This window comes from Balaenoptera musculus, chromosome 5 (genome assembly GCF_009873245.2).
Source record: "Balaenoptera musculus isolate JJ_BM4_2016_0621 chromosome 5, mBalMus1.pri.v3, whole genome shotgun sequence".
Lineage (NCBI taxonomy): Eukaryota > Metazoa > Chordata > Mammalia > Artiodactyla > Balaenopteridae > Balaenoptera > Balaenoptera musculus.
In genome coordinates, this window is record NC_045789.1 from 36,512,143 (window position 1) to 36,528,423 (window position 16,281).

At 34.6% G+C, this 16,281-nt stretch overlaps 1 protein-coding gene across 2 annotated transcripts in view; it reads left to right on the forward strand.

Annotated features, from left to right (window-relative positions):
* Positions 1-16,281, forward strand: part of RBM46 (RNA binding motif protein 46) — a 45,923-nt gene that overhangs the window by 5,387 nt on the left and 24,255 nt on the right. For both annotated transcript variants that reach the window (XM_036853274.1, XM_036853275.1), the window contains exons 2-4: positions 6,448-6,609; positions 7,439-7,906; positions 8,418-9,200. In XM_036853274.1, coding sequence (XP_036709169.1) covers positions 6,459-6,609; positions 7,439-7,906; positions 8,418-9,200 — 1,402 coding nt within the window. In that variant the 5' untranslated portion in view covers positions 6,448-6,458. The remainder of the gene's footprint in view (positions 1-6,447; positions 6,610-7,438; positions 7,907-8,417; positions 9,201-16,281) is intronic.

The window sequence follows — 16,281 nt, forward strand, 5'->3', positions numbered from 1 at the left end:
ACTTTTCAGTCTTGGCCATCATGCTTTCAAAGGAAAAAGAGGATAGTGAGGGAACATGAAACTATACAAGAAGCAGTTAATACACCCATTTTTCCAAATGGCTCTATAGAAAGCTAATAGAGGTACTAAGGAAAGTTAGGGTATCATATTGAAATGTTTGGAAAACACTGAGTTAAACAAAGCTGAAAGGTTTGTTTAACTAAAACTTTTTGTGGGCTTAAATATGCTGGTGTTCCTTGTGATGCTCTTAAGAGGAAGGTATAGTGATTCTCAGATGTTTTTAGGCATTGAACACAATTTTGAGGCCTATTTGTTAATAACTCCTGGAATAATCATTTTAGGGACATCAATTTAGAAGATGTTGGGTTAAAGAAACTGATAATGTTTAGCCTAGAGAAGAGAAGAATCGTTTTTCAAATGCAGTTGTATGAAAGAGGCATGTTCAGTTTGGCCAGAAGAATAGAGTCAGAACCTATAGGTGAAAGTTACAAGGAAAGAGATTATGATCCATTAAAAGGAAGAACTTTCTTAAAGAGTTAGCCAAACTTACGTTGCTCTAGTGGATAGTGAGTCTGTTGTAAGAATTCAAGAATAAGATGGATGACTGCTCTGCAGCAATATTATAAAGAAGATGTAAACATCAGGTGGGTGGTTGAATTAGATGATTTTTAAGGTCTCTGATAAGTTTGAAATTATTTTATTAGGGGTTTTCCAAAAAGTTTTTGTTGATGGATTTTTTTTTTTTTTTTTTAAATTTTATAGCTACTTTTATTTTTATTTATTTATTTATTTTTGGCTGTGTTGGGTCTTCGTTTCTGTGCGAGGGCTTTCTCTAGTTGCGGCAAGTGGGGGCCACTCTTCATCGCGGTGCGGGGACCGCTCTTCATCGCGGTGCGCGGGCCTTTCACTATCGCGGCCCCTCCCGTTGCGGGGCACAGGCTCCAGACGCGCAGGCTCAGTAGTTGTGGCGCACGGGCCCAGCTGCTCCGCGGCATGTGGGATCTTCCCAGACCAGGGCTCGAACCCGTGTCCCCTGCATTAGCAGGCAGATTCTCAACCACTGCGCCACCAGGGAAGCCCTTGTTGATGGATTTTTTTTCCCTCTAAGTTTGTACAGTGTTGTGGTTTTTTTTTTTTTTTTAATTGTATTGTAGTTTTTCAAAGAAGGCATGAATAATTGATTAGTTATTTTAACCTTTTTTTTTAAACTATTCTGAAAAAAGTCTGGATTCAGGTACTGGTATTGCAGTTTATAAGTTATATGATCTCCAGCAAATTATATCACTCTTTGGAGATCTCAAATTATTAAATAACTAAAATGAGGGTAATATAAAGTAGGGGTTTAGGAGTCCAGTATTTAGGCAGACGGGTCTGTAATTTGCATATCTACCCTACAAGTGCTATGACTTTTGTCTCTCTTAGTCTTAGTTTATTTATTTTTAAAATGGAAAAGAATACTTACCTCACAGGGTAAGTACTAAATGAGATAATGTGTATAAAGTGCCTGTCGTCATGCAGAGTATATAATGTGGTAAATAAATGAGTGCAGAAATAAGCATAAAATGGAATTTCAGAAATTAGTAAAAGTAAAAGTGTAAAGTGATTTGTCAAAGGTCTGTTGACTGAGAAGTAGAACCCAGGTCCATTACTTTTAGTTAAACCACAATGTTTCTCCCTCCCTGTCTCATTCATTGAGAATTAAACATATGCCAGGGAATGTACATTGTGGTAGAGATATGGAAATAAAAGACTAGACCCTTCTAAAACCCTGTCGGGGGTCGGAGAGGAGGAGCGGTAGGGGTTGACAGCCCAGCACTCTGAGATGGTAGCAGTACAAAGGAATACAGTACCTAATTTAGTGTTGAGAAGGGAAGGTCGACAGGGTTTTTTTTAGAAAATATTAAGAGTGGGAAAGGCAAAGAAAGTGAGGAAGGACTGTGGGAGTAGCCTATGCAAAGGCTGGTATATGAGAACATGGCACATTTGCGAAATTGCAACTAGATAAGTGTTGTTGTTGACATATAGTAAGAAATGAAGTTGGAGAGGGGTAGGTGGGCCAGGTTAGGAAAGGACCTTTATGACTTTTCTAAAAAAGAGTTTATATTTTATCTTTACGGAAGAGTGGGAAATCCCTGAAAGGGCTTTCTGCTTTTAATAAAAGTAGCATACTCTTGATATTCACAGAAAAGTGACAAATTAAGGTCCCTTAACTCCTCATTCCTACTTACCAATGATAACTACTGTTAAAGTTCCTTGTAAATTTTTCCAAAATTGTATGCCTTAATTTTTGTATTCACAAGCATCTGTGAGTATATACATATATATCTTTAAACAAAACACACAGTTGATATATAGTAAAATGTATTGTTCTCCAACTTACTCTCATGTGATATTTCTTGAATATTTTTCCATATCAGCACACACAAATCTATGACATTCTTTAATAACTACATAACATTCCATTGTGTAGTTATACCATAATTTTTAAATCACTCCTCTATTGGTAGACAACTAGATAGTTTTTAGATTTTTTATTTTGCATACAATGTTTCAGTGAACATGCTTGTGCATATATCTTTATATACTTGTGCAACTATACCTGTAGGTTAATTTCTTAGTAATTGAATTACTGAGTATATGTACATTTTAGATTTTAATAAATATTAACAAATTTTCCTCAAAAAAATCATTACAATTTAATGCATACCTGCCCAAAGTGTATGAAGTTATGTTAAGAATTTTTTTGAATTTTCTGTTAGATTCTTCATCCAACAAATAATTACTGAGTACCTACTGTGTACCAAGCACTGTGGTGGGTAACAGGGAAAGTGTTCAAGGCAGGTGGGATCTCTGCTCTTATGCAGCCCAGAGTTTAAACCACAGAACGTCTGCAGGTATTTTGTTTGGTCTCTACAGTTTTTATTATTGTTTTTTAAATTGAATTTCCAGTTTTTTTTTAAACCCTGCAACATTTTGTTTTCAAGGAACTATGAATCTCTTGTAGAGATAATGCTCTCTGAAATGCAGGCTTAAAACATAGAAGGCACCTAACTGGGTGATGATGATGATATTACTCTTTCCTGGATTGTAAGTCCTTTTAAGGCAGGGTCTACACGTGAACTCTCTTTGTACTAAATTTTGGAAGGAACGTTAAAAGCCACATGGTCCAGCAATGCACCCTTTGTTTGAATCTCTCCATCATGTCCAACCTGTATTTGAATACTTCAATTTGGCGGGAAGATACCTTCTGTTCAGCCCTTTCCAACTTTGTGCAGTTCTCTCTGCTTAGTAGAACAATATAATAGCCAGGTGTTCCTTTTAAAATGAAAGATCATATTACCCTTGTGCTCAGAATCTCCAGTGGCTCCTCATTTACTCAGAATAAACCCTGAAGTCCTTCGGCACCTGACTTACAAGGTCTGTGGGATGTGGCAGCTTGTTACCTCGCTGACTTCATCTCCCACTGTTCTTCTCTTGGCTTTACCATACTGGTCCCCTTGCTGTACCTTATATGTGCCATGCATACTTCTACTCTTGGGCCTCTGTCCTCATTTTTCCATTTGTGTTGAATGTTCTTCCCAAATAACTGCAATGGCTAGGTTCCTCAATGTTATAGGGAGGCCTATGCTGGTTATCTGTTTAAAATTACACCCTGTCTTCTGCAAACCTCTTCCGCACCCATGTGCCCTATCTCTGTTCTTTTTCCCCCTACTGTTATCTTTTAACATATATTATTTACATATTACTTGTATTATCATTTGTTTTCCTTACTGGAGTATAAGCTGTACAAGGGAGGAATTTTGGTCTTTTACTTACTGATGTATCCCAGACATAAGGAATAGTGCCTGGCACACAGTTGGTCCTTAATAAACATTTCTTGAATAAATGAATAAATTTGAGTTTGCAGTCCCTGGTCAGCAGTTTGTTTTTTTATTGTTTTATTAATTTATTATACAACAGTATTATTTTATTAGAAATTACTATTAATTATATATTGTATTATATTAATTAGATAGTAAATACATTTATAGTGCTTATATGCAAAATACTATTTTAAGCACTTTATGCTTAATCCTGACAATAACTCTATGAAGTAGAAACTGTTACTATCTACCTTTTAGAGACAAACTGAGGCCAAACTTCCCCAAAGTCATAGCTAGTAAAGGGGAGGAACCAGGGTTCACATTTAAGCAGTCGTTTAGGTACCTGAATTTGCTCTCAATTATGACACCATGCTGCTCTTTTAATGTGAAGGAAATTAGCCTTTTATTATGTTGTGTTGCAGATCATTTTCCCTCTTTGTGATTTTCCATCTTAGTTTTGTGCTATTTTTTGCCTTCAAAATAGTTAATACTTAGGTAGTATAAATAATCTAGTAATATTTTTCTTTGAGGCTTTTTGTTTATTTTTTAGCAGGGCCTTCTTGACTCTAAGATTTAAAAAATAAATTTACCCATTTTTCCCCTTAGTTTTGATTTGTAGGAGAAGCTTAAAGTAGTCATATACATATTTTATATCATCTTGACAGCATTGTGGAGATTTTGTTTGTAAGAGACAAGGCTAAAACCTGGAACAATGGTTAGGAACCTAGCATAGTTGGCCCTCCGTATCCATGGTTCCACAGCTGCAGAGTCAACCAATCTTTGATCAAAAACATTTGAAAAAAGAAATTTCAGAAAGTTCCCCAAACTTGAATTTGCCAGGAATGCTGGCAACTATTTATATAGCATTTGCATTGTATTTACAACTGTTCATATACCATTTACATTTTATTAGGTGTTCTAGTAATCTAGAGATGATTTAAAGTATGTGGGAAGAGGTACATAGGTTATAGGCAACTACTATGCTATTTTATGAGACTTGAGCGTACGTGGGTTTCGGTATCTTTGGGAATCCCCTATGGATACTGAGTAATGAGGAACGACTATGCTAATTCAAGTAAGCGATAATTGAGAACAGGCTGTGGGGATAGACAGGAAAAGATTGATTTCAAGAAATATTTAGGTGGACACAAAGCACCAAGCTGATCTCCCTATGCTATGCATCTGCTTCCCACTAGCTATCTATTTTACATTTGGTAGTGTATATATGCTTGTAATCTCTATATGGCAGTTGCCTCTCGATGAGAACCAGTTCTTGCTGGTACATTTACCAAATGCATTTCATTTTTGAAAAGTAGAAATTAATTACGTGCTCCATCAGCTGAAGGAAAGGAGGTCAATTTATTTCGAAATGGTAGAATTTACATGGAAAAATTCAGCCAAAAGAAGTAAGAAATATGTATTGTAGGGTTACATTCAAGGTCTACAGTTGGTTCTACACGATGTTCATGTCTTTATTTTTACAGCATTCTTTTTTTTTCAGATTTTAAAAATTTTATGTTGCACATAATAGAGTTATTTCAAAGTTATTGAGAACTGTTAAATGTGATAAAAAATAAAAATTCTTTCCTTCAAAAGAAAAGAAAAAAAATATTTAGAAGGGAAAATATGCAGGTCTTTGTGACTGATAGCTGTGAGTCAAAGGAAGGACTCAGGGTTAAGTCCCAAGTTTCTGGTTGTGACAGTTTGGAGAAGGAGTAATACATACTCCTTGTGGTGCCGTTTATTGGTTGGATGGATGAATTGACGGAAGTCAGGTAAAACAGGAAGGAACATGTTTGGAAGATAAAATGACATTCAGTTCTGGATCTGTTGAATTCAGGATGCCAAATGAAAATCTCATTCTCAGTGCTCGTTAGGCAAACTCAGTAGGCAGTTTGATAAATGACTTTAATAGTAGTTTAATAAAGTAGTAGTTTATTAAGTTACTTTATAGTAGTTTAATAAAGAACACTGGGCTACTAAATTTAAAGCAATGAGGTAGATGGCAGGTAGAAGCTGTATGGATGCATGAGCTACTCTCCTGCCGTGTTCAGAATTACATCATTGGATGCAATAGGATTGCTTGGAAAGAAATTTAAAGACTGTAAAAAGATTGTGTGGGTGTGATGTGTATGATATGGATGTGTTTGTAGCTGTATTCCTCATCACTCAGAAAAACTCAGATATTTTAAAACTAGGAAGGACTTTGGAGGTCACCTAATTTTAGCTCTATCACTTTATAATTTCTGAATACTTTGTTACTACTTCTGCTTGCTTTTTTCTCCTCTAACTCCCTTTCAGTTACTTCTGTTTTCCCACTTTTGTTTTTGTTGTTCCCTTTCTCTTTTTCACTTTTGACTTCCTTTCTTTGTAGCTTAGGCCTTAAAAAGGTACTGCTTAATTGATCAGAGACATTAAGAGGTTTCCAGCTTCCACTGTAGGGAAGAACTTTGGGGGCAGGGCTACAGTGATAACCAAATGTAGCAGCCACAACTATCCTTGGTTTTTTGCTACTCAAAGAAATGCTTCATAGATTCCTCCTAGTGCTCCATGTCATAAACACTGCTTTTAAACTTTGCTTTAGGAGCTGCAACCATGAATGAAGAAAATACAGATGGAACAAATGGATACAGTAAAGTCCGAACTGGTACTCAGAATGAAGCAGCATTACTTGCTTTGATGGAAAAGACTGGATACAACATGGTTCAAGAAAATGGGCAAAGGAAGTTTGGTGGTCCGCCTCCAGGTGTGAATTTGTTTATGTTCAAAAAATTGAATCTTTAATGTAGTCATTTACATCAGGTATATATCTCCACAAGTATCCCAAACAATAGCTCTTTCCTTGTAACCGCTGTAAGACGTCAGCAATCATTTTTACTGTTGTGAGGGAAAAGAGGTAGATTATATGTGTTATGCATGTCTTTCCCTTACATTTTTTAACTCTCCTCTTGGTTTAAGAAGCAGTTGAGAAAGAAGTCAGGATTAGGTCAGTCAGGAAAGGGTACTCTAGCTATGAAAGGGGAGGTCATTTGGGGAGGAATGTGAGAGTAGTGAGTAGAGGAGTGCTGTTTATACTAGATGCAAACAGGTTATTGGATATAATGTTTTGCCTTTCTACCAATAGCCAGTACAATTTCCTTGCTCAAACCCTCCAATTAACTTTCTGTCAGACTTGAAAGAAAATCTTGGCCTCTGACTGCATTGATGGCTACCATTTTACTCCTCCCTCAAATATGCATTTCCAATACAGACCTGCATGCTCTGGTTGTTCTAATATAACTAATATAAAAAGCACTTGCTTTTCTTTTTTCTGATATATCCTCAAGGCTCATTCCCTCATTTCATTCAGGCTTTATTTTTCTCCATAGCACTTATTACTCGTCTCCTTTCTCTGCTGAATATAAGCTTCATGAGGGAAGGGGGCTTCTAGTTTGTTCACTGTTGTATCCCCAACACCTGTAATAGTGCATAGCACATAGAAGGCTCACAGTAAATTTGTGGAATGAATTACTGAATAGTGAACATAAATATCTTATTAGAATTTATTTGTCTGTTTATTTATTTTTGTCTTTCAGGTTGGGAAGGTCCACCTCCACCTAGAGGCTGTGAAGTTTTTGTAGGAAAAATACCTCGTGATATGTATGAAGATGAGTTAGTTCCTGTATTTGAAAGAGCTGGGAAGATATATGAATTTCGACTTATGATGGAATTTAGTGGTGAAAATCGAGGTTATGCTTTTGTGATGTATACTACAAAAGAAGAAGCCCAGTTAGCCATCAGAATTCTTAATAATTATGAGATTAGACCAGGGAAGTTTATTGGTGTGTGCGTAAGCCTGGATAATTGCAGATTATTTATTGGAGCTATTCCAAAGGAAAAGAAGAAGGAAGAAATCTTGGATGAAATGAAGAAAGTTACAGAAGGAGTTGTAGATGTCATTGTTTACCCAAGCGCAACTGATAAGACAAAAAATCGCGGTTTTGCATTTGTTGAATATGAATCTCACAGAGCTGCTGCTATGGCTAGACGAAAACTAATTCCAGGTAAACTTATACTTTTTCAAAGGTTATTTTTCTGTGTTAACCTTACTATACATATGGACAGACAACAGTACCTCATAGATCAATTTATGAAAATATGTAGTGCCCTTAAAGAGGAATGGAGATTGTTTAAGGAAGTAAAATAAATCAAGTGATTCCAAAAGACATGAAGCTGATCTTATGAGTCATTATTTATAATAATTTACTGATTTACTGAATGTATACATTTTAATTTAGCTGTTAATTGTTGTTGGATAAAAATACAAAGGACAGTACCTAATTCTTCTAATAAAGGTCCATCTTTGAAGTGGTTTTGTTCTTTTGACTCTTAAAATTAATTTCACCATAAGTTCTGGCTAGGTTTGCCTTAGTAAAAACTATTTTGTGAGTAGGAAACTAATGCTGACCAAATATATCGATATGTATTTGAGTTTCTGCTTCTTTGGAGAAACAGTTTTACTTAATTTTGACTTTTATTTTAATTGTCTTCAAATTAATTTATTCTTTTTTACAGGAACCTTCCAACTGTGGGGCCATACCATTCAGGTAGATTGGGCTGACCCAGAGAAAGAGGTTGATGAGGAAACCATGCAGAGAGTTAAAGTTCTCTATGTACGAAATTTAATGATCTCAACTACAGAGGAAACAATTAAAGTAGAATTCAGTAAATTCAAACCTGGTGCAGTTGAACGAGTAAAGAAACTTAGAGATTATGCTTTTGTTCATTTTTTCAACCGAGAAGATGCAGTGGCTGCTATGTCTGTTATGAATGGAAAATGCATTGATGGAGCAAGTATTGAGGTAACACTGGCAAAACCTGTAAATAAAGAAAACACTTGGAGACAGCATCTTAATGGTCAGATTAGCCCCAATTCAGAAAACCTGATTGTGTTTGCTAACAAAGAAGAGAGCCACCCCAAAACTCTAGGCAAGCCACCAACTCTTCCAGCTCGTCTCAATGGCCAGCATAGCCCAAGCCCCCCTGAAATTGAAAGATGCACTTATCCATTTTTTCCTGGAACAAAGCTTACTCCAATTAGTATGTATTCTTTAAAATCCAGTCATTTCAATTCTGCAGTAATGCATTTGGATTATTACTGCAACAAAAATAATTGGGCACCACCAGAATATTATTTATATTCAACAACAAGTCAAGATGGGAAAGTACTCTTGGTATATAAAATCATTATTCCTGCTATTGCAAATGGATCCCAGGGTTACTTCATGCCAGACAAACTCTGTACTACTCTGGAAGATGCGAAGGAACTGGCAGCCCAGTTTACATTACTTCATTTGGGTAAGTTTAAAAGAACTTTAAACAATATTGTAGAATATGAAATTAGGAAGTATTATTATAGATTATTTATAAATTCATTTTGTTTGAACTCAACATTAGTGGTGAGTATTTAACATAAATTTTACCTCAATTTTGTGAATTCATGGTAAATTTTGTTGAGACTTTTCTTTTGTATAAACTTCCTATATTTAGCTATTTAAACATTACTTACTTGGGGGGATCATTTAGTTTTGATTTACTTTAGAGTTCATGATCCTGTTTCATCAGTTTACTCTTTTTGTAATGACTAATCCTCATTTGAAATGATTTCTATATAAGTTACAAGATTTGTTACTTAAACCAATTTATAAGAGTGTTACTGGTGATACTTGGTGAAGTCTACACAATAATCTTTTTTTGAGGGCAGGGATAGGGAGTTGGTAAAATCAGAGGCATTTCAGATGGGTCATGTGTAGACACAACCTTATGCTCACCAATCTGGAAATCTGTCATTATTACTCATGAAAGGCAAAAAGCATCATTAAGAGATGTTTATGACCATTCTCTTTAATTTCATGCTTTAAAAAAAGTAAGTTTCTCTAATGCATTTGAGGGATAATTAAGACAAGCTTTGGACCATATGCTAACTAAATATTTGGCATTGTGAAGGAGGAGATGTAATACCACTCTGGTGTTTTCCTACTGCCTGTTTGTTACTGTGTTAACCTCTCCCCTCCCCCCGCACCAGTTTGTTTCATTTTTTAATGCAGCTATAGATTTCAGTTGGTTATTACTTCATGCTCAAAATAATATTTATTAGAAGAATATTGGCTTATTGAAAATTCCAATAGAAAGAAAAGGTCTCCTACTAAGGATTATACTTGTTCTTGATTTTAATTGTCAAAGTCATAGCTTAAATTGATTTGTTATATAGTTGCAGAATCATACTACTGAAGCTTATATCTATTTAAAATTGATATTCTCAAAGTTGTTAAGAAAAGGAAATTGAAAAGGAAAAACATTGTCAAAAGGGAGAGTAATTTTTATACACTATATAGACTTGCTTATCCATCATGGCCACTCCCATGGTATTATGATGAATATTTTTAGGAGATTCTGATTAAGAGGTGGAGTCAGAATTTTAGAGCTGAAGGGAGGGTTCCCTACAAGAAACTTTTCAGCAGTGTCCTCAATTATTAGTTTGGAATTTGGGAATTTTACAATCATCTAAGTTAATAAAGTCTTAGGTATGATTTCTGTTAATTTACAAAATAGAAATCCTTCCATTTTTCTTTTAATAAAGACAACTGAGTTAAAGATAAAATTAGGTGGATAGCAAATGATTAACATTAGGGTTCTTAGAGCAAATTGGATTAAATTATTCTTTTGGAGTGGAATATTAGGCATTCAGTTGCTGAGCAAGATACTTGTGTCTGATTTAACATGGTAATGCTGAAACATTTTATTTCTATATCCATTCATTTCCCTTACAAATTTAACTTAAATTTCCGAGATTCTTAAAACTGTTTTTAGTTTGTCAGATTTTCTATTTAAACATGGTTTACCCATCTGCTTATTTATTTATTTATTTATTTATTTATTTATTTATTTATTGGCTGTGTTGGGTCTTTGTTTCTGTGCGAGGGCTTTCTCTAGTTGCGGCGAGCGGGGGCCACTCTTCATCGCGGTGCGCGGGCCTCTCACTATTCGCGGCCTCTCTTGTTGTGGAGCACAGGCTCCAGACGCGCAGGCTCAGTAGCTGTGGCTCACGGGCTTAGTTGCTCCGCGGCATGTGGGATCTTCCCAGACCAGGGCTCGAACCCGTGTCCCCTGCATTGGCAGGCAGATTCTCAACCACTGCGCCATGAGGGAAGCCCTTACCCATCTGCTTTTAATTCGATTTTTAAGATGTTTTTTACTTGAGTCGTAGGGCCATAGTTAACTCCTATTCACCTGTAGTTCCCAAAGAAAACCCCTGTTCAGTTATAGCATTTCCAACTTGATTATGTTCATTAAGGATACAGTTAGCTTCAAGAATTGAAATTCTTAGAGGGCACAGACAGTTTGCTTTAGTCATTCTATTTCAGATTTTATAAACTTTATATCAGAAGTGCTTATAATAAAAAATTGAACAATTTGTGTTCTATATATTTTTTCAGTTTTAGTTCTTCATCAGAGGCAAAAGCTAAGATCCACATATAAGCCAAAAATTTCAATTAAATACTAGGGCTTGTAAACACAAGGCTCGAGGCCTTGTCTACAGACAGTACCACAAATATCGTTATTGTGATTGACTAGAAATATGAGTGAAGCTTGAGTTAAGAGGCAACTAAGCAGGAAAAGAGAGAGAATTCAAGGAAGTGGAAGAATCAGAGATCAGGGGTCTAGGAATCTTTGATAAGAAAGCAAGTATCAGATCTTCAGAGGTCATTAAAGTAGGGGCAGGAGCTATAGACAGCCAGGAAGTTACATATTGCCACAGGGCAGGTTAAGAATAGATTGAATATTGTTGGCAGTGTTTGGGCTTACCTTTTCCTTTTAATATTGGATCCTCTGGGTTTTAAAGAGCTGATGCCTTTTTATGTGCAGTTTCCTTTAGATAAAGGTTGTAGGGTTTTGCTGGATGGCTCAGGGTTGAGATCATTTGGTGGTAGTGATGTGTTTTTAGAGGGGAAGGGGTACTGTGTTACTGATATATCCTGCATGTTTCAAGCATTGGATTGTTTTGAGATCTTGAGAGGTTGCTACTGGTTCCTAGAGTCCCTTAAATGCAGTTCATTAGATCATCCTTTGCCTCTGTTTTCTTGAAGAATTTGAATCTAATTTTCTAGATAGTGAATTTAACTGCTATTTTAAGATGTTTTCTTTGGGTGTAGTATTTTTTTTTTTTTAATTTGCTTTGACACTCTTCTATTACCCTTTCAGTTTTGATGCTGTTTCGAGCATTACTATCAAATCTTACCTTAATGATCTTTTGCTATTGTATGTGATATAAACAGTCATTTACCTTTTTATTTCAGAGCTCTTTAAGAATGTGCTTTTACTATCCACATTGTTTTGGCATTACCACGGCCATTTTTCAAGTCTGAAAAATAAAAGAGAAAAAAATTAGACTTTATTTAGATAAATGACGATCATTGGTGTTGAGGAAAATAGAAGTTTTTTCCAAGGGAGAGCAGACATCTATATAAGTACTTAAACCCAGAGTACTTCTGGTGACCATTTAGTGCTCTTACTAGAATCCCAAATGTTCTCATTGCATAGTACCTTAAAATAAATTTTAAAAATATTTTTTTTGGTTCCATTTATAGCAAGCTTTATTTTAAGCAAAATATTTTAAGAAAAGGTGAAAACTGGGGTTAATGCCAAAATTACCCCCCCACACACACCTTTTTTTACTTCAAAGATAGAGACTGTCTCCATCTTCAAAATGTCAGAGAATAACCTCCCTAACCTCACTGGGAACTCAGCACCCAACCAGCAGGGTAAGAAATTATCTATCACCTGGTTATAGTAGGAAGCTGTAATAAATGGGATACTTACTGGGTTTAATGGGTAGAGTACAGACTTGGGGGCTAGGAGATAGGTTCTATACTAAATATTTGATGTATGGAAACATCTTAGGTCATTCAGTATCACACCTTTTTAAATAAGCCTTTTCTGTCTCATAATTTTGTATCTGTTTAATAATGGAGCAAACTATCAGTGTGAATAATCCTGCTTTTGCTAAAATTTTGCCTCTGTTTTGAATCTGGGCCTTCTAATATTGCCACTGCTTTCCCCTGGAGGATTCTTCACCATCTAGGAGATCAAAATCAAGGAGATAAAGGAAAGTCTTAGTTTTGAAGAAGAAAGTCCTGGAAAATATTTAGTAGAAGGAGGGAGGTAGCCTCAGTGTGTGTTCATAATTCATTTTGTTAAATAATTTATTAACAAATAACTGTAGGCAAGGCATTTCTTGTCTCATTTCTGTGTTTGTGTAATCCTGTTGCAAGTGGTAGTTTTTTACTTGAATGACCAGCTAAAACTTTTAAAACAGAGGTGAAGAACCTCTGTCACAAACGAGCTTGTGCCATTGATTTAATTTCATCTGACTTTTGTACTGTTGTTTTGGCCATGACTGATAAAATTTAATTAAAGAACAAATCTGTTTTGAATGCCTCTCATGTGTTAATTGTACTTTCCTAAGCAATCTGGAGCTAAAGATAAATAAAACATTGTTTTGGCTGTTAAGGAGTCACAGTCTGCTGAAGAAGGCAAAGACACAAACTCTAAGCATAGGTTATTTGGGGAGTACAGAGGAAGGGGACACCTCCCACCTGATCTGGGTTGTAAATCTTGAGGAGAGTTTATGGGCAGAAAGGGGCACAATATGAGCAAACACCTATTAGAAAAACAGCGTGATGGTGACTAAATGGCAAACAGTTCTGTATAGCATTTGCTTTGGTGATTTCAGTGAGATTTTAAGAATTAGAAATTGAGAAGATGTGGACTTTTAGTTAACTGAAATTTTATCAGTCCTGCTTTTTGAGACTTTGCAGATTTTTTTTTTTTTTTAGGACAACTGTGTTGACTGTGCTTGCTTTTTCTCTAAGTAATTTTTTTCTTAGATGAATCCATTCTGATTTGTGTGGACCATTTTATGTGTGAATATTCATTTTTTTATATCTTCTGTACTTTCTTCAGTATTCATTTTGTGTCTGACTTGCATATTGCTTCTCATATTTTGACTTTGTAATGACAAACATCATCAGAAACTTTAATTTTTTTCTCGTCATTGAGTGCTAAAATATTTAATATATATATATATATATATATATATTCTAAGCATGATAGCCATTGTGTTTGCTATCCCTTTAATATCATTTAAAGATTAGGGGATTAGGTTTTGATTTCTGTTATCACTTGTAAGTTGGTTGAAAGTTATTGAAATAGAAGACACAGCAGGATGAAGGTATACTATTCTGAGAAGTTTTAATCTGAAAAATAATTGGTGCTTTTTTCTTATGAGCTATCATTATTTCCAGATTGATGGGCAGAAATGCAAAAATAAAATTTTGATTTAAAAAATTTGCCAATAAATTGCTTTGAAACAAAGAGAAACCTCTAGTTTTTTTAAATTTAAGGAATAATTTTAGAAGACACTTAAGCTAAGTATAATATAATGGTTATATTATAGTGAAATTTTATTATAAATAATTAGAAGAAAAATAATACTTTTAGAAAGTTATTCTTTTCTTTCCAGTTTTAATTATAGATCTAACTTTTATACTGTTTCAAACTTACATTTTAAAGAACAAAAATAATTTGCTGAATTTGCTTTAAAATTCACCTAGTTATGTAGGATGAGCACGAGCATTTTATACATTGATTTGTTTTCATATGACCAAGTGGTGAGATGAAAATTCCATTAACTCAACTATGTTTCTTTGACCCTCTGAGAGGGCCCAGTGTTCATGAAAATGTGTTTCTATTCCTCTTGAAACTTACAGGTTTTTTTTCTGAAAGATCATCATCTGGTATTACTCATAATTCTTATCTTAGTAGCACTTGTATTAACGGACCATAATTGTTACGGAGTTGCTGCTGTGAGAAGCGAAGCTTAACAGAGTAATGAGTAGTCAAGTAAAAGTAAAAGAAGCTGTAGTCTCAGCTGCCAACAAATTGTGACCTTGAAATGGGCAATGAATCATTTACTCTTTGTGGACCTCAGTGCCTTCATCTCTAAAGTATCAGGGTTTTACTTGGTGACCTCTAAGGACATTTTTATCCCCCAAATTATGGTTTTGTTTAAAATATGATAAAAACTCTATGAAGTACCAAAAATAATACTTGAGTTTTTTTTGTGTGTGTACTGAGATAGATATTTGAATTAAAAATAGTTTAAAATCAAGAGCTACTTTTGTAGGAATTAACTCTTCTCAGTTTAATATTCCTTTCTTCATGTATAATAATTCAAAGCTTATATTTGTCCACTTCATAGCAGAACAACTAGATAAAAAAAAATGAGTCAGTTACCTGTTTCATTTTCATGATGACAAGTATTACTTTTTATTTCTTTCCCTGAATTTATCAATTAATTATAATCAAAACCAAGATTTTATAAAACAACCTAATTACTTAACAGTTCGGAAATTAGTTTTCTTTTTGTAAGAGAAAATCTAGGAAAATAATGATGCATATTAAAACATATCATGTGACCAGTATTTGTTCCATAGTTATGTTACTAACTGATGAATGTGATCATGTGATTTCATTTACTTTATACATTTATTTAGTCATGCTTGATCCTCTGTCCTACAATTTCTTAGTATCTTTGGTTAATACATTCCTAAAATATTTGTTCTAATACCCTAGTTTTAATAGTAGCTACTGCTGTTTAATTTATAAATTTAATGTATGATATTTTTATTTAATATTTTAAAAAATCATGGTTTGTAAATTTTCACCTATTGTATCAAAGGCCACACAATAAATTTTGCATGTGCATTCTTAGATGTCAGCAGCAATTCATAATTTGCCACATGATGTCCCCTAAAATATTTTTCAGTGTGGCTTTAGAAGGAATTTCAATGTTGTATTGATTTTTCTTTCCTCTAAGGCTTACTTATTTTGGGGGGTTTAGAATAGTGAAAAATCTATATGTAGAGGTTGCACTGTTGTGCCTTTATTTCTGTTTCCTGTTTAATATTTAGTAGACAGCAATTGCTTGTGCTATAGAATGAATGGACTAGTGAATGGAGACAGAAAATGTTTTGGAAAAATGGTTTTACTGTGATGAATTTATTCAAGTGATCATCTGTGCTTTTAACCATTTTAAGATTATTCAGTGTGAGTTGCTTCCAGGCCTTTTGGTTAAGATTAAATATAGTATCTACTTTTATTAGTTAATTTCAGATATATTATCTATCCTAGAGCAATTCATCCTCTGTCCTAGAAGGATACATCCTCTATCTAAGATCTGGTAGTGGGTTACCTCTAAGAGGAGTGCACGTCCCTCTGGAGATTCAAAACAAAAGCAAACAAAATTTTAAAAACTCTAATTAGAATCTCTAAATTGACAAAATGTTAATAACAACTTGGATTTTCTTGCCCTTAAATT